This window comes from Dipodomys merriami, unplaced genomic scaffold, assembly GCF_024711535.1.
Source record: "Dipodomys merriami isolate MVZ:Mamm:240054 unplaced genomic scaffold, mDipMer1.0.p SCAF_15, whole genome shotgun sequence".
Classification (NCBI taxonomy): Eukaryota; Metazoa; Chordata; class Mammalia; order Rodentia; family Heteromyidae; genus Dipodomys; species Dipodomys merriami.
Window position 1 is genome coordinate 29482852 of NW_027202826.1, and position 22575 is coordinate 29505426.

A 22575-nucleotide genomic window follows, 5' to 3' on the forward strand; every position below is an offset into this window, starting at 1 on the left:
GACACCATCCAGGCCATGAGTTCAAGCTCCAGTAAAAGCAAAGTAAACAATAACAAAAAAAGTTTAGCTTTGTTATTCTAGTGTCAAGAATCACAAGAGTAGAAATTTCGGAACTGTAACAATATTCCAGAATAATCGCAACTTAGAAAACATGCCTTGTTGATAGTCACCTTATTGTTTTTCCTGAAGGCCTCCCTTCTATTTCCTATATGAAAATACTTCCTTTGTACATTAATAAATATCTTTTGTTCTAAGTACATACCTAACAACTAAGTAAGCAAAGTTCACAAGTTTAGACAGTATTGTGTGGGCTAAACAATATATATATATGCACATACATATGTATATATAGTGTATATCTCTGTACACACAGTATGTGTGTGTGAGTGTGTGTGTGTGTGTGTGTGTGTGTGTGTGTGTGTGTATAATTTAGCCACTGGCTAAATGCTAAATTATAATAAATACAATAAATATAATATAATAAATGCTAAATTATAATAAAAATAGGGAACCCTCCCTCTCAAAAAAGAAAACATCGTTCTCATTCAGACAGATTATAGACAGGTCAAATCTACAGAGGGCTTGCTCTTCAAGGAAGCTGCTGCTTTTGGACAAGGTCAAAGCAGCCTTTTCTATTTGGTCAAGGAAATGCACAATTTAAACACACAGCATCTGCCTTTTCGGTATGGAAATAATAGACTCAAAAGTTTAACCAAAGTAAAAGGAGGAGCAGGAAAAACAAACCTGAGGCCGAGCTGCCTGCAGACCACCTCCGCATCAGCGTCGTCCCATTGGTCATCACAGACAGTGCCCCACTGGCCAGCGCGGTACAACTCCACTCGCCCCTCATGCCCGCTGCTCCCTCCAACCAGGCGAATGGCAGGCAACGCTGGGCCTGAGCAATGAGGAGTTTACAACCAGTTAAGTATGTTTGTACATTGATCCACGAGAGCTGGTGAACTTCACTCCTTCCCCTTTTCACTAATATTCAGTAATGGCAGAAACATGTGCACACAGCTATCTACCTAGTATTACTACAGTAATATTGACCACTTAAAATACTGCAAGCCAGATGCTGGTGGTTCATGCCTCTAATCCTAGCCACTCAGGAGACTGAGTTGTTGAGGATTGCGGTTTGAAGCCAGCCCAAGTAGAAAAGTCTGTAAGACTCTGATCTCCAATTAACCAGCAGAAAAAGCCAGACAGAAATGGATCTGTGGTTTAAGTGATAAAAGTGCTAGCCTTGAACAACAAAGCTTAGGGACAGCGCGCAGGCCCTGAGTTGAACTCCCAGGATTGCGTGCACGCATGCACGCGTGAGCATGCACACACACACACACACACACACACACACACACACACACACACACACACACACAATTAGTTCATCTCTTCCCCTTCCCAACAAATATAACGATTTTTCATTTGAAAGACAATTAGCAAAGAAGTTGACTTATATTTTATTTTATAGATAAAAATTCTCCATGTATTTTCATTTACCATTGCTACTATTTTCTATAACTAATATTTACACACATGATACTTGACTTTGTATGTTTTGGAAAAGCTCCAAGTTCTGGATGACAAGATACTCTTCGTCAATGTAATTCTCAAACTAAAAAGATGTATTAAAGAATTACTGTTGTGTCCTAACGTAGAATTAGTGTTTGCTGATGTCATGTTCCCTTTTAATTGACCAGAAAGAGTCTTTTTTGGGGGGAGGGGGTCCGGTCGTGGGGCCTGAACTCTGGGCCTGGGCGCTGTCCCTCAGCTCTTCACCTCAAGGCTAGCACTCTACCACTTGAGCCACAGTGCCACTTCCGGCTTTTTTCTTTTTTGCTTATGTGGTGCTGAGGAATCGAACCCAGGGCCTCATGCATGCAAGGCAAGTGCTCTACCACTGAGCCACCTTCCCAGCCCAAGAAGTCTTTTTTTATGCTTATTTCTAGGTCATCACAGCTTCCTGTGTTTGGTATATGTTACAAATGACCTGAAAATCATCTTCTTAACACGATTATGAACAAATGAATAGATTACAGTAGGTAAAAGGAAAAGAAGAGAAAAGAGAAAAAGGTGGGCATAGTGGTACACATCTGTAATTTCAGCACTCAAGCTGAGGCAGAAGGCGCAGAAGAAAGAGAAGGGGTGGGTAAGAACACACACAAAAAAAGCAAAACTGAAGTCAAAGCAGATGGGCATATAACTATGGATAACTTTTAGAATGTTAGACGTTTTTATCAATGAAGGTGAACAAAGAGTAAAAACAATAATCCACAAAAAAAGCAGTGCATTTCTATACCTGATTCATGTCATCTTGTAACAATACTGCGTGAACACAAACTTGGCAAAGGATCGTTAAGCAGAAGGATGAGAGTAAAAGAAGAACACAGGAAAAGTAGAAGATATAGTGATTTAACCTGCATCCCATGCATCCCAAAAGGATTATGGCTTTCAGAGATCACATGCATTCCCTCTCCTGCCCATTAATGGGGATTCCTCTAAACAAAGTCTCTATCTTGTGGTAGAATCTTTGTGATAGATGCCCGCCTTCTAGATAATTATATTCCAGCAGAAACCATTGTCCTGCACTGGCATTTCAGATCCTAGAACATCTGGCTAGGTCGCTCTTTTCCAAAAAAAATGCAAAGAACAATATTGTAAGTTGGGGTAGCCTCAGATTGTGGTCACATCTTAAAATATACTGTGATTTACCCAGACAACCCATGCACCTATCTTAAAAGACAGCTATCCATTCCTCTACTTACATTCAAATAAATACCTGGATGCTTAAATCATATTAATCACCACACAGTTAATAAGAAGCTTGAAAGAATTCCTATGTCAAGCTAATGATTCATTTTTAGGAAATGTGCTACCTACCATCCAAAGACGGGGAATGTAATTATATTTCATTATACAAAGTTGTATTTTGCCTTTCTTTTTAGCTTTCATCATGATTTTCCTCCTACCAAAATAGGTGTTTATTACTGAGTGCATATTTCCATAACCAAATCATATTAAAATGTTTTAAAATGAGTCACTATTTGAAAATTAAATGGAATTCAAAGAGTCAGATGCACTTGCAATGAGAATTCTTTTCTTCTTTCTTTTCTCTCTCTCTCTTTTTCATGTGTTGGTGTATGCCAATACTAGGGATTGAACTCAGGCCCTCAAGCTCTTTCTTAGAGTGTTCTCTTAAGGCTGTGCTCTACTGCTTGAGACACACCTCCAATTCTAGTTTTTTCCTGGTTAATTAGAAATGAAGAGTCTCACACACTTTTTCCTTTGGCTGGCTTTGAACTGTGATCCTCAGATCTCAGTCGCCAGCGATTACAGATATATGCCACCAGTACCAGTTGTTTTTTTTTTTTTTTTTAATTTAAGTTTTTTTCATTTGGGTACTAGGGATTAGATACAACGTGGCATTATACATGATGAGCAAGTGCTCCACCACTGAACCATTCCCCTAGTCTGAAAGATAATTTAACTGTCAAATATGATTAGTTCGATTTATTTCTTATTTAACCCAACAGCGTTTTTTAAAAACCTGTGTAACTGAAACCAGAGAATTTCATGTTAAGTATGGAAAAAGCTCCCCATGACAGCAGCTGCCATCTCCAAGGTCACACCGCCCTCCAGATGTCTCCCTCACCCAGCAGCATATTTTCTTCATCTCCTTGACAACAGATACTGTTCAATCATGGGAATCCAATCCAATCCAGAAAACAGGCTTTGCTTTGTGTATTCTTTTACCTCTGGAAATATGAGATCCATCTTAAGATTTATCAAATGGAAGAAAAATTTCTTATCGGAGCACTTGGACTTACAAGGATGGAAGAAATCAACAAAGATGGATGTGGAAAGGAAGGAAATGGAACAGACTGGACTATATAAACTTCCAGGGAATCAAAACATCAGATTAGAACTCGGATTGGTTACCTGGCAACGTCATCAATCCTGAAGAGTTTTTGTATGATGCCTTTACAACGAACAATTTACTTCATGGGAGTCCAAGACTAGGGGATTGTGATTTAAGGCCAGCTCAAGGAAAAACAAGTGCATGATTTCATTTCAAGCCATTACTGGGCATGGCATCATGTTCCTGATCCAGCAAAATGGCTGAATCCAATGTCCTAAACCTGTCATCCCAATGGACTCTGAGAAGCATAAGAAGAAGGATCACCATCCAGGCCCACCCATACATAAGACTGCAAAAACAATCAATAGAAAAAGCAATTGGGGGCTGGGAAGGTGGCTCAGTGGTAGAGTGCTTGCCTTGCATGCATGAGGCCCAGGGTTCAATTCCTCAGCACCACAGAAAAAGCTGGATGTGACACTGTGGCTCAAGTGGTAGAGCACTAGCCTTGAGCTAACGAGCTGAGGGACAGCGCCGAGGCCCAGAGTTCAGGCCCCACAACCGACCAAAAAGAAAAAGCAGTTGGAAGGGTGGTTCAAGTGGTAAAGCACCTGTCTAGCAATCACACGGCCCAAATTCAATCCCCAATCCCCTCAGAAAGGGGGAAGGGAGATATGAATAGCTATGTACAAGAAGTATGCCACAGGCCCTGTAAGGCTTAGATTATATTCTGAACTTAACTAAAATCACTCTGAGCTATAAGTCTCTCTAATTCTGTGATTTCTATTATGTAGGAAGAGAAATTTGCATGCTTCAAGATTCCAGCTCAATACTGTAGATTAACACTTTCAAACAGATGAGTCTTACTTCCAACAATGGTGATAGAGAGAGAAGAAATCATTTGCAATGTTTAAAACCATATGTTCCAACAAGTATGAAATTAATAAACAAAATAATAACATGCAGATGGGATCTGCTTTCAGCTCATCTAATCCACATATTTTTATAGATAAGCTCTGATGTGTACAAACTGATACTAAATTTTTAAACAGCCTCCACACTTAGCTGATTAACATGGTAATCTCTGTAATTGTCCCCTTGTTACAGTTTCCTCAAACAAATAGCAAGTACTTGGGAGCTACCCAAAATATCAGTGGGTCCCCATGACAACAAAGTTGTGTTGTTCAACTTCTATTGTGCAATTTCTTGTATGTTAAAAAGGAAAGTCACTAAAAGATATTATTACCAACCATATTGGTTTATCTAAAGTTTATGTTTGCAGGGATAATAGTTCATATCCTTTCATCCATCAAAAGACTGCAAAGCCAGGAGCTGGTGGCTCACACCTGTAAGCCTAGCTATTCAAGAGGCTGAGATCTGAGGATTGCTTCATAGCCAGCCTGAGCAGAAAGAAAAGTCCTTGCGCCTCTTACCTCTAACTAACTACCAAAAAAGCCAAAAGTAGAGCTGTGGCTCAAGTGGTAGAGTGTTAACCTTTGAGAAAAATCAAGAGTGTGAGGCCCTAAGTTCAAGTACTCTAAGGGCATGTATATGCACACACACACACACATACACACACACACACACACACACACACACACACAACAGGATAGGTAAACACACTGTAATTATACTGAGTGTTCTTATTCTCATTATGTCATATAAAAAAACTTTATTCTTTTCTGATTTTCAAGGGCAATAAAAGCATCTCTGTTTATGCACACAAAACATGGCATCAACACCAAGAAATGAATTCATTACATTGGCTGGCTCTCAAAGGAAAATACATCCTATCTGTGTGAAGGATTCAATATTCATTAATAAAAAATCAACCATGAAAGACAGATGCTGATGGCTAATGCCTGTAATCCGCACTACTAAGGAGGCTGAGATGTGAGGATGGAGATTTGAAGCCAGCCCACTCAGAAAAGTCCAAGAGATTGTTGTTTCTAATAAACCATACCAAAAAACTGGAAGTGGAAGTATGGTTCATGTGACTGAGCACCAGTCTTTTTGTTTGCTTGTTTGTGAAGCACAAATAAAGGCTGGGTTTCTCCACAGACAAAGTAGCTCACATTGTCCATAATCATTGTATGATAGCATCAGCCTTGAGTGAAAAAAACAAGAAAGAGTGAGAGGGTCTGAGTTCAAGCCCCACTACTGGCACACATAGCAATAAGCAATTCCAGGCACATTGCTTTTAGATTCTGAACTTAATTCCTTCTCCCACCAATTTATCCTTGGCTCTCATTAAAGGAAAAATCATTCATTTTAATGTAATGTATTAACCTTCTTTGTGGCTCTATGAGCACCAAAACTCTGAACAAACCTTAGGCCTTTTTAATTTTTATTTACACTTTTATTTACATTCTTAAATTGTGAATATCTCATAAAAACATCTTGAGTGAAACTGTACAACTGAATAAATGATTTCATGACAAAACTGAAGTGCATTTGGATGCCATTTGTTTACAATATTAAGAAAAATATTAAGATCATGCCTACCAAATACCAAATTATCATTTCAAATGACTAGACTCCTTTAGTCAAATTCCAAGCAGCGTGGTAGAGCTAGTAAAGAAATTCTCTGGATGTTCTAAATAGAAAACATTGTGCTTAAATTCTCTTTGGCTCCAAGAAAAGTCTGCCATGGAAAACAATGTTTTCAAGTAGAGTGCCAAGTGAAAGAGTGGAGGGAGATGGGAGAGGTAGGCAGGAAAGAAAAGGCAAACAGGCATTTATGTGTTCTAGAATTTAGGGGAAAGCTACAATTCTAAAATTCAGACTGAGAAGGGAACCCTACTGCATTGTTGATGGGAGTGTAAACTTGTTCAACCACTTTGGAAAGCAGTATGGAGGTTCCTCAAAAGACTCCACATAGAGATCCCCTATGACCCAGCAATCCCACTTATGGGCATTTACCCAAATGATCACAAACAAGACCATACTCAAGCTACCAGCACAACTATGTTTATCACAGCATTGTTTACCATAGCTAAGATATGGAACCAACCCAGATGCCCCTCAGTAGATGAATGGACCAAGAAAATGTGGTATACACACACACACACACACACACACACACACACACACAATGGAATTCTATGCCTCCATCAGAAAGAATGACATTGCCTCATTTGTTAGGAAATGGAAAGACTTGGAAAAAATTATATTAAGTGAAGTAAGCCAGGCCCAAAGAAACATAGATCCCATGGTTTCCCTTATTTGCAATAACTAGTACATGCGTAGGACAAGCAGAAAAGGCCAAAAGCTATGTACATATGACCACATAAGATGATGTTAAGTGAAATGAACCTCAAGATAGGGACACAAATATCTTTTTCTTTCTTGCTATCATTTCTAACGTATTTATAATGTACCATATGATTATTTTGTTGCTTTGTATGTTCCTCCCCCACAGTATAACCCCTATTTTCACTGTAATTGATGTTGGTGCCCAGCAACTTGTATATACACTTCTCTAATTCAGGGAGGGGAAGGGAAAAAACAATCCTTAAATAAGGATACAGGTTGACCCATTGTAACAATGAGATGTCCAAAACACTATGTTGAAAACAAAGGAGGAAGCAACAATGTTCAATAGGAAATGTACTCATTACCTTGCTCATGTAACTGTAACCCCTCTGTACAGCATTTTTTCACTGTTGTTTAGTTTTTATTCATAATCATAAACTAAACTCTACAATCCAGCTAGAAAAACATGGAACCCAAAGAACTGCAGTGAGGGTACAAAGATGACAGGACATTGCAAGCAGATGGGGTGGAAGGGTGCGCTCCTGAGCTGCAGAAGGAATGGTCTGGTGGTTATGATAAACCAAATCAAACGTATAAGAGTTGTCCGCAGTCGGTAATGGTGACCTTTTTGCTGGTCTTGCCATTCCCAGACCCAAAGCCCTGCATCGCTTCCACGACTTCCATGCCCTCTTTCACCTTTCCAAAAACCACATGCCTGCTGTCCAACCAATCAGCCTTGACAGTGCAGATGAAAAACTGGGAACCATGTGTGTTTGGTCCAGCATTTGCCATGGACAACATGCCAGGACCTGTATGCTTCAGGATGACATTCTCATCCTCCAATTTCTCTCCATAGATGGCCTTGCCACCAGTGCCATTATGGCATGTGAAGTCACCACCCTGGCACATGAATCCTGGGATAATCTTGTGAAAGCAGGAATCCTTATAACCAAATCCTTTCTCTCCAGTGCTCAGAGCATAAAAGTTTTCTGTCGTCTTTGGAACTTTGTCTGCAAACAGCTCAAAGCAGACACGGCCCAAGGCCTTGCCATCGGTGGCAATGTCGAAGAACACGGTGGGGTTGACTGTGGCTGCCAGCTGGTAACCACAAGCGACAGTGGCGTCTGCAAAGCCCTGTATAGCATTATTTTTAATGTACAAAAAAAAGATTTGTCTTTACTACATATGCATCCTCCATCTTCTCACTGAGAGGACAGGAATCTTGGATGAGACTGCTTCCTTTGTGTGTTCACACAAGCTGCCACAATTCATTGAGGATGACTATGAAATATTAATAAAGCACAAAGCCCCTTTCCCCACCAAGGTATTTTTCCATACTTTCTGTTCCATGCCAAGAAAAACATATGGAAACGTATGCAGTTAGGAAACATAAGTAAGACCTAAAATCGTTAGAACAGCTAGAAGAAAACCTTTTGTTCTAAACCTGAGCCTTGGCAAAATCCTAGAGTACAAAGTATAAAGATGTTAGGATCAGTCACCACTGACCATTTTGTTTTAGTTATTTATTATAATTATATTTTTATTCTGTGAATGTGTGCCTGCCCTAAGGCTTGACTTTAGGTCCTGGGTGCTGTCCCTAAGCTTTTTAGTGCTCAAGACTCTGCCACTTGAGCCACAGAACCACTTTCCACTTTTTGCTGGTTAATTGGAGATATGAGTCTTTTAGATTTTTTTTTCTGCCCAGGCTGGCTTCAAACCAGGATCCTCTGATCTTATCCTCCCAAGTAGCTAGAATTACAGAACCATTGGCACATGTCTCCATGCTTTTTTTTTTTTTTTAATGAGTAATTATCACAATCTATTTTGGGGGAGGAAGGGTAATTAACAACCTGATATCAGTGCTAAATAAAACTTTCTCTTTCCTCATGCCTCTCCTTTTACTTTATCAAAGTGCTGGGATTGAACTTACGACCTTGAGAATTCTAACCAAACATTCTACATCCCAGTCTTTATGCTATTCCTTTCTAACTGAAGCTACCAGAGCCCAATTACAACTTTTAGAGGAGTAAAGTAGAAGCATTTGACTAATATCTTGCATCTGAAACATGAGATTACATCACACAGGAAGTTTTCATCATAATGATTTATCATTCCATTTTCACATGAGGTCACCCACAAGAAACAAAGTTAAAGTCTCTTCCTTATACATCAGCTGCAATTAGTCTTGTTATATCTTCCCTCTGTTTGATTTGTTCAACCACTAAAGAAGAAATAAAGTGTTTGCCCAATAGGAGCCTCAAGCAACAGTCATGAAAATTCTACAGATTATGTCTCAAATGTCAAGGAGTTAGTTTGTAAATGTGGATTAGGTAAGTATTGAATGCTCTGGGAAATTCACTTCTTACTGACTATTCCTACTAAGCTGTCCCATCGTTTACAGTCTTGAGACATTCTTATCATTGTTTGGGAGAGTCAAAATTTAAACAAGAAAGGTAAGAGTTCAGGGTGAATTGTGGCCCTACATTTCTCTTTCCAGTAGAACCTGTAGAGAAATGATTGGGAAACAGCAACTGGAAAAACTAGGTAGAGATTAAATGAAATGCAAACTTAGCCTGCACCCGTGGCTCACACCTGTAAGCCTAGCTACTCCAGAGGCTGAGATCTGAGGATTAGGATTTGAAGCCAGGCTGGGAGGAAAAAAAATCATGAGACTATCTCCAATTAACCATCAAAAAGCAAAAAGCTGAGAATGGAGCTTTTGCTTAAGTAGTAAGTAGAATGGCAACTTTGAGCAAAAAAAAATGCCAAATGAGAGCTTGAGACACTTGAGTCCAAGCCCCAGTATGGGAATAAATAATAATAATAACAGCAATAATGATAATAATAAATGCAAACATAACCATTTTGTAAAATTCTTCTCAAAATACCTACAATGTCCTTTATTCTGTAGATAAGGAACTCAAGAAATAAGAGAAAAACTAAGTCTTACCAAAAAATTCTGAGGTGATTTGCCTATTTCCAGCTACAATGTACAGTTTTATGAGGATTTTCTAAAAGCATTATAATTATACTGTACTGGCTTAGTGGATCATCACTATTAATACGCCCATTATCATCTTTAAAATACAGAAGAATTTAAGAAAAGCATATCATATTTCTTGGGATAAAACCAAAATCCAATTTCATTCAAATAAAAGGCAGGATGGGACAAGCATTTGATCGCCAAATTCTGATTATTCAGGAGAAAACCTCAGATGGGTGATTCATATGATAGGTCACCTTAAAATCACTCTCAAAACCTAAACCTTTGTAACCCAGACCAAGCAAGAGAAGATGTTGGGAGAAGTATAAGTGCAGAATATTTTTAAAGAAGCACATCTGAAGAGTTCAGATGCATTTTAATAGCTGTTTTAAAACCACAAAAACCACATAATATTATGCATATCACAAATACCAGCAGTTTCTTTTTCTTTCTTTTTTTTTTTTACATATCCAAGGGTTTACTTCAATGAAAGAATCAATTTGTTTGCCTCCAGCATTATTTGAAAATTCACTTAAGATTATATTATCCTCTCAATCTCATTACTTAACCGCTTTTTATTTCTAGTCCTAGGGCTTGACTCTGGGCCTGTGCGCTGTCCCTGGGCTCCTTTTCCTCAAGGTTAGTGCTCAAGACTAGCACTCTACGACTTAAGCCACAGCACCACTTCAGGCTTTTTCTGCTTATGTGGTGCTAAGGAATTGAACCTTGGTCCTCATGCATGCGAGGCAAGCACTCTACCACTGAGCCACCTTCCCAGCCCCTACTTCCAACCTCTTAATTTTATATATATTTTTAAAAATGTCGTTTGTGTGTGGCAAGCTTCTTTCTCTCAAGGCTGGTGCTCTACCACTTGAGCCAAAGCACCACTTCTATCTTTTTGCTGGTTAACTGGAGGTAAAAGTCTCACAGACTTTTCTGCATGGGCTGGCTGGAAACTGCCATTCTTAGATCTCAGCCTCTGAGTAGTTAACATTGCAGGCATGAGCCACTGACACCCAGCTGTGATTTTCTTTATTACTACTTTAACCTACTTGTTCACCCCACCACCACCACCACCAAATAACTTATGTCACAGGGTTAGAAGAAAGTTCTAGCAATCAAAACACACTGAGAATCCACTTATGCATAATAAGGAATTCAAGTGTTTATAGTGTTATACCAAAGTCTCTCCAGCAGCAATGATGTGCACCCATCATCTAAATGACTGAAGAACTTGTAGACTGAGTAAAATAGAATGAAGATGATGCACCGGTGGCTCACACCTGTCATCCAAGCTGCTCAGGAGGCTGAGATCTGATGATCTTAGTTCAGAGCCAGCCTGGGCAGAAAAGGCTGTGAGACTTATCTCCAATTAACCATCAAAAAGCCAAAATGGAGCTGTAGTTGAAAGTGGTAAGTGCTAGCCTTGAGCAAAAAAGCTCAGAAATAGTGCCCAGGCCCTGAGTGTAAGCCCCAGGCCTAGCAGTAAAATAAATAAATAAATAAATAAATAAATAAATAAATAAATAAATAAATAAATAAATAAAATGTAGAATGATGGCCACCGCCCTCAATGATAAAGAGCTCACTGGAGATGGTTTCCAAATCAGCTGCACAGTCAGATCTGAAACATGCTGTGAAAACCAAGGTTCACTTAGCTGTGTCTGCCTGATGGTGAGAAATACAGAGCACATAGCCAGATTCCTTTTCACAAATGCCCACAAATATCTTAGGGTTCTGAAAAAGCAATTCACAGCTCACTGACTAATGAATTCTCTGGCAGATTACACTCAGCACACCCAGCCTAACACACACAAACACACACACACACACAAACACACACACACACACACACACACACACACACACACACACACACACACACACACACACACACACACACACACCCCTTCTAAGCAATTCCCCTCTACAAAGGTGGTTTTTTTTCCCCCTTCCCCGGGGGCCATAAAAATGCTCAAGTATTCCAACAAAACCATCCACCTTGGATTCATGGCTTTTTTCTCTCTCTCTCTCTTTCAGACAGTCTATGTAACCCAGACTGACCTCACACTCCAATCTCTGTGTGACAGCTTCTTGAATGTTGGGGTTGCAGAGTTCCACCACTATGCCCAGCCATAGTATTTCTTAAGGGCATATAATTCTATGAAATTCTCCATTCTTCTAATGATTAACTGAAGCATCTTAAAGAAAAACAATAAAAAGTCCTAACACAAAACAAGAGTGTAGTGCATCTGAAATTCCAGTACTCACAAGGCACAGGGAAGAGAATCACAAACACAGAGGCAAAGTGTGACTTGGGTGGCAGAGCACAGTGCCTGGCAAGTCATAAACTGCTCAAATCAATCCTCAGTCCATGGATAAAGTTTAGATACACCACTACTAGGCCAGGCAGGATGGATCATGCTTGGCATCCTTGCTACTCAGGAGGCTGAAATCTGAGGAGTGCAGGTCAAAGCCAGTGAAGCAGAAAAGTCCCTGAGATTAGTATCCCCAGCTGATGAGCAAAAAGCTGTAAATGGAGTTGTGGCTCAAGTGGTAAAACGTCAGCTTAGAGCAATAAAAGCGAAATGAGAGTCTAGGCTATGAGTTCAAGTTCCAGTAATCAGCTGCCCCCCCCCAAAGCAATCATAGTCATTAGAAATTTGCAATCTCAGAATTTTAGGTCAATTATAGTAGTCATTTAAAATATATAGGCCAGGGCTGGGAATGTGGCTTGGTGGTAGGGTGCTTGCCTAGCATGCATGAAGCCCTGGGTTCGATTCCTCAGTACCACATACAGAAAAAAACAGAAGTGGCACTGTGGCTCAAGTGGTAGAGTGCTAGCTTTGAGCAAAAGCAGCTCAGGGACAGGGCCCAAGGGCCCTCAGTTCAAGCCCCAGGACTGTAAAAAATAAACTAAAATAAAAAATAAAAATGAAATGAAATAAAATATATAGACCAAACTAGTTATGAAAGGAAGATAGAACTTGGGCATGATGGCATGTCAAGAGAAAAGTGCCCAGAGTCCATGAAAGGAATTGTTAAAACAAATAAGGAAGTCAACACATCCCTGGTATTATGATTCTTTCAAGGTAGAATGTTACAATTTGTAAAAATGCTTAGAATTCTACTTTCTTAATTCCTTGGCAAAAATGTTTAATTTACTGTCATTTCAGTTAATACGTTACTTCTAGGTAAATATAGATCATGGTACAAAAATTTGCTTGATGGACAACTTTGCTAGAAAATAGAATTCCAAAGACTGAGGGACATGCTAACCATTTTATCCACCTCAGTCAATATACGGCAAACCAGAGAACAGCTAAGGCATTGAGATTCCTTTTGTATTTCCTAAGTTTTTTATCTCTTTGTGTGTAGGTATATATGCATGCCATTCCTGGGGCTTGAGCTCAGGGAACTGGATGCTGTTTCTGAGCTTTGTTTTGCTCAAAGCTAGCAGTCTACCATTTGAGCCACAGCTCCACTTCTGACATTTTTTTGGTGATAATTGGTGGTAAGAGATTCATGGACTGTCCTGCTCAAGCTGGCTTTGAACTATAGTCCTTAGAACTCAGTCTCCTGAGTAGCTGGGACTACAGGCAAGAGTCACTAGCACCAGGCCAGGTTTTCCATCTTTAAGGCTGTTGTCTCTCAATGGTGCAGGTCTACAAGATGCAGCAGTGCTGATCCCCAGTACCTAGAAATGTGATCTGATTTGTCAAAAGGGTCTTTGCAGATGATCAAGTTAAGATGAGGTCATTGGGGTAAACCCTAATCCTATATGACATTGTTCTTCTGCAAAGGAGAAATCCGAGGAGGAAAACATATGAGCCTAAATCCTTAATGACTGTGGGAGCTTTATTCTCAGAATCCAAGCAACGAGCAGAAGCTATGATAAAGTCCAGGACCAGATGCCTCCCTAGTGCATTCCAAGAGAGCATGCTCTAGTCCATTCAGTGACAATGAAGTTTCTGTTGTGGGTTTTTTTGTTTGTTTGTTTGTTTGTTTTTTGCCAGTCCCAAGCTTGAACTCTGGGTCTGGGTGCTGTCTTTGAGCCTCTTGGTGCTCAAGGCAAGCACTCAACTACTTAAGCCACAATGCCACTTCTGGTTTTTTCTGAGATAAGAGACTCGTGGACTTTCCTGACCCCGCTGACTTCAAACCACAATCCTCAGATCTCAGCTTCCTGAGTAACTAGGATGCCAGATGTGAGCCACCAGTGCCCCAGCTTGAGCTTCTGCTTTTTAAGCCATTCCACACTGTGGTATTTACAACAACTCTAGAGGAAGAATGGAGCCATTTTCCCCTTACTTTGAACATCTTAGATTCCCTTCTTCTCCTATTTCATATATCAAGGAGGCCCACTCCAGCATCAGTGGCTCACAACTATAACCCTCATGGCTTAAGAGGCTAAGATTTAAGGATCATAGAAACCAGCCCAGGACGAAAAGCCCATAAGACTTATGTCCAATGAACCAGAAATAAAAGCCAAAAGTTGGATGTGGTTAGAGTGGTAGAGCAGGAGACTTGAGCAAAAAGAGCTAAGAGATTGAGGCCCTGAGTTCAAGCCCCAATACTTACACAAAGAAGAAAAAGCAGACCCAAAAGAAATACTAGAAAAGGAACCAAACAGGTCAGCTCTTCCTGAAACAAAGCAAAGGAATGATAAGTCCATGCAGTTAACTACTTACAATGCACTTATAATATAAAGTAATTTGAAAAGAAACAAACCAGCCAAGAGAGAGACATATCCAAGTAGTTTTCTGGTAAGAATTAGTAGTAAATATTGAAAAATATTAGAATCACAGTGTGGTAAAGAGGGGGAAAAAACACATATATCTTGCTACAGCTGAGCATGGGAACTCATGTCTTTAATCCTAGCTTCTTTAATCCTAGCAGAGATCAGGAAGATCATTCACATAACCCCATCTCATCTCAGCTATACAAGAGCCATAAACAGGAGGATCAAATTCCAGGCCAATTTGGGACATAGAGGCAAGATCCTATTAGACAAATAGCTAATGCAAAAGGAGCTAAGGGTGTAGCTCAAATGATAGAGTACTTGCCTAGTCCTGAGTTCAAGCCCTAGTACTGCCAAAAATAAACCCTCAAATCATCTACTACCACAAAAAAATCTTTCCTCATTCTTATTGTTCTTGGAGATAATACAAGTTGGCACTAGCAAGCCATTGTTCGGATACTTGACCAAAAATGTGAGTTATATAAACAACATCTTCAATTTATGAACTACAGAAAAAAATTAAAGCTTTACTTTTTACTGCTGGTGGCTCACGCCTATAATCCTAGCTATTCATGGTTTGAAGCCAGCTGAAGCTTAAAAGTCCTTGAGACTCTTATCTCCAATTAATCAGGAAAAAGATGGAAGTGGAGCTATTGCTCAAGTGGTAGAGTGACAGCCTTGAGTGAAAACACCTAGTGGGAGCCCTGAGGCCCTGAGTTCAAGGCCCAGTACCAACACAAACATGAATAAATCCATAAACCCATTACTTGTTAGGCAATTTGGTACATATACTTGACATTAGATGATTAAATATATTACCAAGTCTTATACAAAATACAACAGTGGAAAATGTACTAAATAGCCATTTTATGATTTTATGTCTTCATGAATTATACCCCAAAATAATCACAATATCTGAAAACAACTGAATTGGGCCATTGCATGTTAATGTTTCAAATCCAGTAGAGGGGGCTACGTAAATTATTTGTTTTAGCTCTTCTTAAAACTTTTTTTAATTGTTATTATAAAAGTGATATACTGAGGGGTTACAGTTACCAAAGTCAGGTAGAGCACATATCTTTTTGGATAATGTCACCCCTTCCCTCACTCCCAGGCAAGGTAAATTTTGATCGCTTCTTTTTACAGACTATCTGGTAGCATTAGGCTTAGCTATAATTATGCTGACCATTGACCCATAATTTAAATCTATTTTGGCACTGTAAAATAGTAGGTTTTATTCATATTACCCTAAGTTAAAATGAAATCAAATCATCTCAACACACTGGGCTTTTCCTTGGGCTAATATCCAACTGAACTATATTTTCATCCATTAGTTCTCATCTATAATTCATAATAATTGTTCATTTATTATTCATGTAACTACCTTTAATGCCAAGAATAGAATCGGAATTGGTCTACTTCAAAATGAGAGAACATCCTCTCCGTAATCAATTCTATCCGTTTACATTGCTCTTGTTAGACATTTATAAATCTCATAAATTATTCCTTAGTTTGAAACATTAGATGCTGCCATACAAAGGAAGAAGGTTCGACCCATGTTTGAGTTATTGTCTAAAAATAATATATACGTATAGCATTGGCAAGAAGCTTCACTTCAAACAGCAGATGGACGTCAAAGCAGACAGACTGTAACCAACAATATTTTGCCCACATGCCCATCTGCTCTGTTGAATCAAGAGACTAAAGGTGGGCAGGAACATGTGAGCAGATTAACATGACATGACTTTTAGAAGGAGCAGAGTGCAGATCTGGGCGTCATTCTTTAAGGTTTGGGTTGCTACTGTTCCCCAAAGGCTATGTGTTGGAGGCTTGACTGCCAGCCATAGTAACTATTAGGAGGTGGTGGATCCTCAAGCGATGCCCGGCCTAATGAGAGGACATCGTGTCATTGGAGTCATGACCTTGAAGGGGATATTGGGACCCACCCCAGGCTCTTGCTCTTCCTTGTTCCTTCCTGGCTACCATGAGATAGCATAGCTCCCATCACATGCCTCATCCCAGACCTCAACACAACCGAGACAGGTGACCCACGAATGGACTGACATTTCTGAAACTCTGAGCTACAAGCAATCTTTCCTCCTTTCAAGTTGACTATATCAGGGATTTTGGGCATAATGGGCAGCTAATAGATTCTTTTATGGTAAAAGTCTCACTTATTAGAGTGCTACCATTTATTCTATTTGTGTCACTCCTCAATCATCAATCACCTAAAATGTATTGGTTGTTGGTATAAAAGAGGAGTTCTATTCATAGCATCATTCCGAGACTTGAGAGGTGAGTAGCTTTTCTCCGCAGGACGCAGTAACTTATTACAGTGATTGTGTGGGAGATAAGTTGGTTTCCAGTTATATCTTTCTGTAGAAATGTGACCACAACTTGACATGCCTTCAGTTCATAATCCTATTCTAGCAAATTTGGTTGCCATTATGTTAGAATGGTCACACGGACATTAATGGTGCCATTTTGTAAAAATATATAGGGAGTGAGCCAATGGTGTCCCATCTGCCTGCTCCTGCTAGCTGAGATCAGACACAAGAATGGTGAGCTCATTCACTCTACCCACTACTCTAACATTCTAGGAGAATTGACGCTCTCCCACCGCTGTCTTTTTATCTGATCAAATCAACTTGAATGCCCCTTAGAAAGGCACATTCCATTCTTGATCGAGTTGTGACAATTACTGAAGACTCTGAGGCTAGAATTCAGGAAGTTATATTTTAACAAGTCCTTAGGTGATTCTTATCCCAAGAACTAAATCCCTAAGCTGAGGTAAGATACTACAATCTCCAGAGAGAAATTGATTACGAATTTGCAAGTTTCATAAAGCCAGAGTTTAGGCCTTACTGGTTTTGCTCTTTGAGATTTGAACCACTGGAAATCCACACCCTGCCCCGCTCACCTGAATTCCTACTCAGCCCCTTCAACTTAGATTCAACCAACTCTCTCCACCTGGGAGGAACCAACTTCCTTACTTTTCTGGATGCAACTAGAACCCTGACTCTAGACACCTGTTTATTTTTTGAGGATCACTTTACCATATATTGTTCTTTTCTTTTGTCCTGGTTTTCTGTAAAGGAAACAAAAATGAAAACCTGGAGACTGGAAATAATGTCCTTTCTATTAACATCTTTCCTATTAACATAATTTCCTTCCTTTCTTTCCTTCCTTCCTCTCTTACACTTTCCTTTTTCCTTTCTTCTCTCCTCCCTCCTTCCTTCCTTCCTCCTTTTTTTAACCTTCCTTCTTTCTTTCTCCCTCTTTCCTTTTCCTCTCTTTCTTCTCTTTATTTATTTATTCATTTATTCACTTATGTATTTATTTATTGCCAGTCATGGGGATTGAACTAGGGACCTGGGCACTGTCCCTGAGCCCACTAGTGCTCTACCACTATGAGCCACAACTCCACTTCCGGTTTTCTAGTGGTTAATTGGAGTTCAAAGTCTCATGTACTTTCTTGCCGGGGATGGCTTTGAACTGTATCTCAGATCTTTGAACTCAGATCTCAGCCCCCTAAGTAGCTAGGATAGTAAGCATGAACCACCTCTGCCCAGCTATTTCTCTCTTTCTTTCCTTCTTTCTTTTCTTTCTCTCTTTTTTTCCTTTTAGGCCACTCTATAAGCTACCAAATGAGTACTACTACACAGAATAGATATTTCTACATGATCTATAAGTGAAAAAAAAGGGCTTTTGAAGTGAAAATGCATATACCCAACCCTATTTACACCTACATTCCTGTTTTTAAACCTTTGGTATTTTTGACAGTAAAATACTAGAACTCTTTCATAAGATTGTGAAAATTAAATGAGAAAACAAACATAAGATGCTTAGTCCAGCATCCTGCACAAAATGAATGCACAATGGATCTTACCCATTGTTATTAAACAGGGTTATTTTGTGTACATAGCCAGAGCTGGAGAAGTCCTGTGAGTTAACCTGTTCAAAACCTGCTTTCTTGCAGCGGAGAAAAACCAAAGCTCTCAGGGTTAAGATTGTCTTCCTCTACATTGAAGCAGCAAGGTTTTCTAAACCAAAATTTAATATTCTTTCAACTCTCCATTTTTTTGTTTGAATTCCTAACTGAAATGACTGAAATAACAGAAAAGCTGTGAGGCCAGTTGTTTCCCAGGGATGAGTTTTATCTAACCAGACTTGTAAATGACAGAATGAGAAGTCTGTGAAAATAATTCAATAACAATATAGCATTTATCTCTTCTTGGGTGGTTTCTTTTGTTTCACTTGTATTCAATTACCTTATGCTCAAAGATTACACAATGCTCAAGGGTTTTGTCTGGTAAGAGTTAGCCATGAACTGAAGGGCACTGGAAAAATTTAAATTTCTATCCAATTAAAGGGGGGGGGAGGGGAGAGGTGATAGGAAATCAAAGAACAAGTTATCCTCGTCAGGAAAATTAAACTATGTGTCTGAAACAAAGCAATAGATGTGTGTCCATTTTGCATTCCTTTTAAGTATATCTTTATATAATTTAAGGAGAAACAGTATCTTGCATCCTATGCATTTACTTTTTTCTAACAATTCATCCTTATCTACTTATAAGAGTAATTAGAAGATTTTTCGTTTAAACTGCCCATTTTTGCTAGCCATGATTAGATTCTCTCTCTTCAAATAATCTCTTATGGTAAACAATGAGGTAATGCTATGTGGCTTTTTGCTTGATATCACCTCAATTTATTTTTTTTTATAGTCACATTGGCATTCTGACCATGGAACATGAGGATAGCGATGACTTCATTCTCGGGGATGAAGGCAGAATGATCTTAACCTTTCTATCATGTTCCTTTAACTCAGAGCACTAATGAAATTGAAGGGACTGATAAATAAAATTTCTGTAGAAAAAAGATGACATTGTAAAAGGCCACTTCCAAATTACCTCTAAAAAGGACAAAATACATGTCTTAGGATCCCAGTTCACAAACTCCTGCCTCACAGCTCAAGGAAAAGCTGCCAATTTTGTTATTGTTGTTGTTTTAGGAGAAACTCAAACTTTAAAGGACATAAGAATTTTCTACCTTAGTTGTTACAGAAAGGAAAAAAGAACTAATATTAAACAAAACTCCAGCAATTCAAAATGAAGCTCTGCTTAGAGGCAGATTATTCATTTTATTGTTTAGTAATGGGATGCTGGGATGCTTCTATTAGCACAAACCTAAGTGGCACTGTGGCTCAAGTGGTAGAGCAGAGCGTTTGCCTTGAGCTGAAGAGCTGAGGGACAGCGCCCAGGCCCAGAGTTCAAGCCCCAAAACCAACAAAATAATACTTAAACATACAAAAAGGTTTGAAAAATAATAGGTGTGCTGATACTGAGGCTTGAACTCAGGACTTTGAGTCTCATTCTGCTTTTTCACTCAAGGCTGGTTCTACCACTTGAGACACAAATTCCTCTTTCTTTTTCACTCCCTGATTTTTGTTGTTGTTGCTATTGGATTTTGGACAGTTTTATTGTTGTTTTGGGGTGTTGTTGTTATTTTTACCGTATTGTGTCTCAGAACTGATCATATTTTGAAGTCTGTATTTTTATCTTTTTCATATACAGGCCAACATTGGGAGCAAAGAAAAAAAAATCAGCACCATTTTGCTAAACCTGATTCACAGGAAGGAGGAAAAGTTTGTTAAGTTATATTCAGTATTTCCCTTTCCAAAATAAGTAATGAAGAGCTGGGGCTGCGGCTCAAGTGATAGAGCACCAGGCTGGATGAAAAAGCCAAGGGAGAGCTCCAGAGCCCTGAGTTCAAACCCAGTACAGAACAAACACACACACACACACACACACACACACACACACACACACACACACACACACACACACACACGCACGCACAGAGCACACCTTGCTACAGCCAACCACTACACCTGGCAATGCCAAGCCATCACCCAAATCCCTGCTCCCTGTCCTCCAGAAACTCCCCTCTTCTCTGCTCTCCTCCCCCTCCCTTCCTCTCCCTTCTCCTCTCCTGAACCTTCCCTTCACCTCCCTTCTCCTTCCCTGCCCCTCTCCCCTCCCTCTCTCCCCTCCCCTCCCTACTCCTCTTCTGTGCTCTCCTCTTCCTTCTCCTTCCCCCTTCCCTTCTCTCCCTACCCCACTCCCCAGTCCTCCCCTCCTTTCTCCTTGGTCTCCACTTTCCCTCTCCTCCCTTCCCTTCTCCTCTCCCCTCTCCTCTCCCTTCTCCTCTCCCCCCCCTTCCCTCCCCACTCCCTTGTCTTCCCCTCCTGTTCCCCTTGGCTTCCACTTTCCCTCCCGTCCCTTCCCTTCTCCCCTCACCTCTCTTCTCCCCTCCCCTCCCCTCTCCACTCCCCTGTCCTCCCTCCTTTCTTCTCGGCCTCCACTTGCCCTGCCCTGCCCTCCCTGCGGCCCGGGCCGGCCCCGGCCCCCGCGGGCGCGCTCTCACCGCGTCCGCAGTCGCAGTAGCCCCAGTCCACCTGGCCGCGCGCGTTGCGGTGGAAGCACCAGGCTCTGCCCGCGCCGTCGGGGCTCCGGCACCGGTTGTGGCGCCGGGCCCGCAGCCGATGCCAGCCGGCGGGGGGCGCCCGCAGCAGGAGAGGCGGCACGTCGGCCCAGCGCAGGCACGGGGCGCCCCGGTCGGTGGCGTTGAGCCTCGGGTCGGCCGGGGGACAGCGGGCGGCGGGGATGGCGCGCGGGGGGCGCGGGGCGCGCGGCGGGGCGGCCGCGGAGGGAGAGGGCGGGCGGCGCGGGCGGTGCTGGCGGGGAGAAGCGGGGGCCGGGTCAGCGCCCACCACTTCGGGGAGCACCCCGAGCACCAGCGCCAGCACCAGGCGGGCGGGCGTCATGCTGCCGGCGCGCCGGGGTTTGGTCCATGCTCGCCGGGCGCCTCGGATTCCGAAGGGGAGGAGAAGGGGGCGGGGCGCGGCCGCGGCGTCCCGGGGACCCCCCCTCCCAGCCCTTCCCCGCCCCCTCCCCGCCCCCTCCCCGGTCCCCGCGGACCCCAGCCCCCTCCCACCCACCGGGGGACCACGCGATCCCGAGCGCTCCGAGACCCGCTGCGGGGAGGACCCGCGAGGAGAGGGCGGCGGGGCGGCCGCGAGTGGCCGGGCTTGGGGTGCAGGTGGCGGGCAGAGGCTCCAGCTCGGGCACGGGGCGCGGTGTCACCGCCAGCCCGACCTCCGATCGAGGCCCGGCTGCCTGGATCCCCCGCGCCAGCTGCGGTGCGGCGCCCGAGCCGGAGCCGGAGCTTGCCCAGGCGGGGGACGAGCCCTCTGCCCTTCGCCAGCGGGCAACACCGGCGTCTGGCGGCGCCCCAGGCTGGCCCGGGGCCCACTGGTCATCTCTCCTCCACCCTCGGGCTGCGTGTTGTTTTCTGTGTTTTGAAATAGTTGGAGAAGTGTGCGGAGACTTCCAAACAACGCCCTCCCCGCGCCTCTGCCAGAGTTCCCCCGCGCCCATCGGGAAGGTGGAGGGGACGGGTCATGTCAAGGACAAGTCCGAGTCTCACTCAGCCGCCGTGGCATCCCCTCCCAGAGCCAGCTTAACACTGACCTCCATCCACACGGGCTGATATTAAATTCCTGAACCGACCCTGGCAAAGGAGCCCTGAGCCTTTCTGCTTCCTGCCTCCCACTCTCCGCCCGCTGCCCCGGACCACACCAGGTGTGTGGTTATTATTGGGATTCGGTGAGGGAGGCTCTCTTAATACCAAATTTCCTCTCCATCCGTCCTGCTCTCCACCCCATCCAAAAAGTCCATC

At 41.9% G+C, this 22575-nt stretch overlaps 2 protein-coding genes across 2 annotated transcripts in view; both read right to left on the minus strand.

The window, feature by feature from the left end:
• Prss12 (serine protease 12) overlaps positions 1–21661 on the minus strand; it is a 68552-nt gene extending 46891 nt beyond the window's left edge. The window contains exons 1-2 of the mRNA XM_070021979.1: positions 21262–21661; positions 745–895 (exon numbers count right to left, since the gene is read on the minus strand). Coding sequence (XP_069878080.1) covers positions 745–895; positions 21262–21661 — 551 coding nt within the window. The remainder of the gene's footprint in view (positions 1–744; positions 896–21261) is intronic.
• Positions 7697–8309, minus strand: LOC138827040 (peptidyl-prolyl cis-trans isomerase A-like). Its single transcript, XM_070022563.1, has 2 exons — positions 8292–8309; positions 7697–8209 (listed from the first exon to the last, which is right to left on the minus strand). Exons 1-2 carry the CDS (start codon positions 8307–8309, stop codon positions 7697–7699), a joined length of 531 nt encoding a protein of 176 aa, XP_069878664.1.
• Positions 21662–22575: the final 914 nt, after the last annotated feature.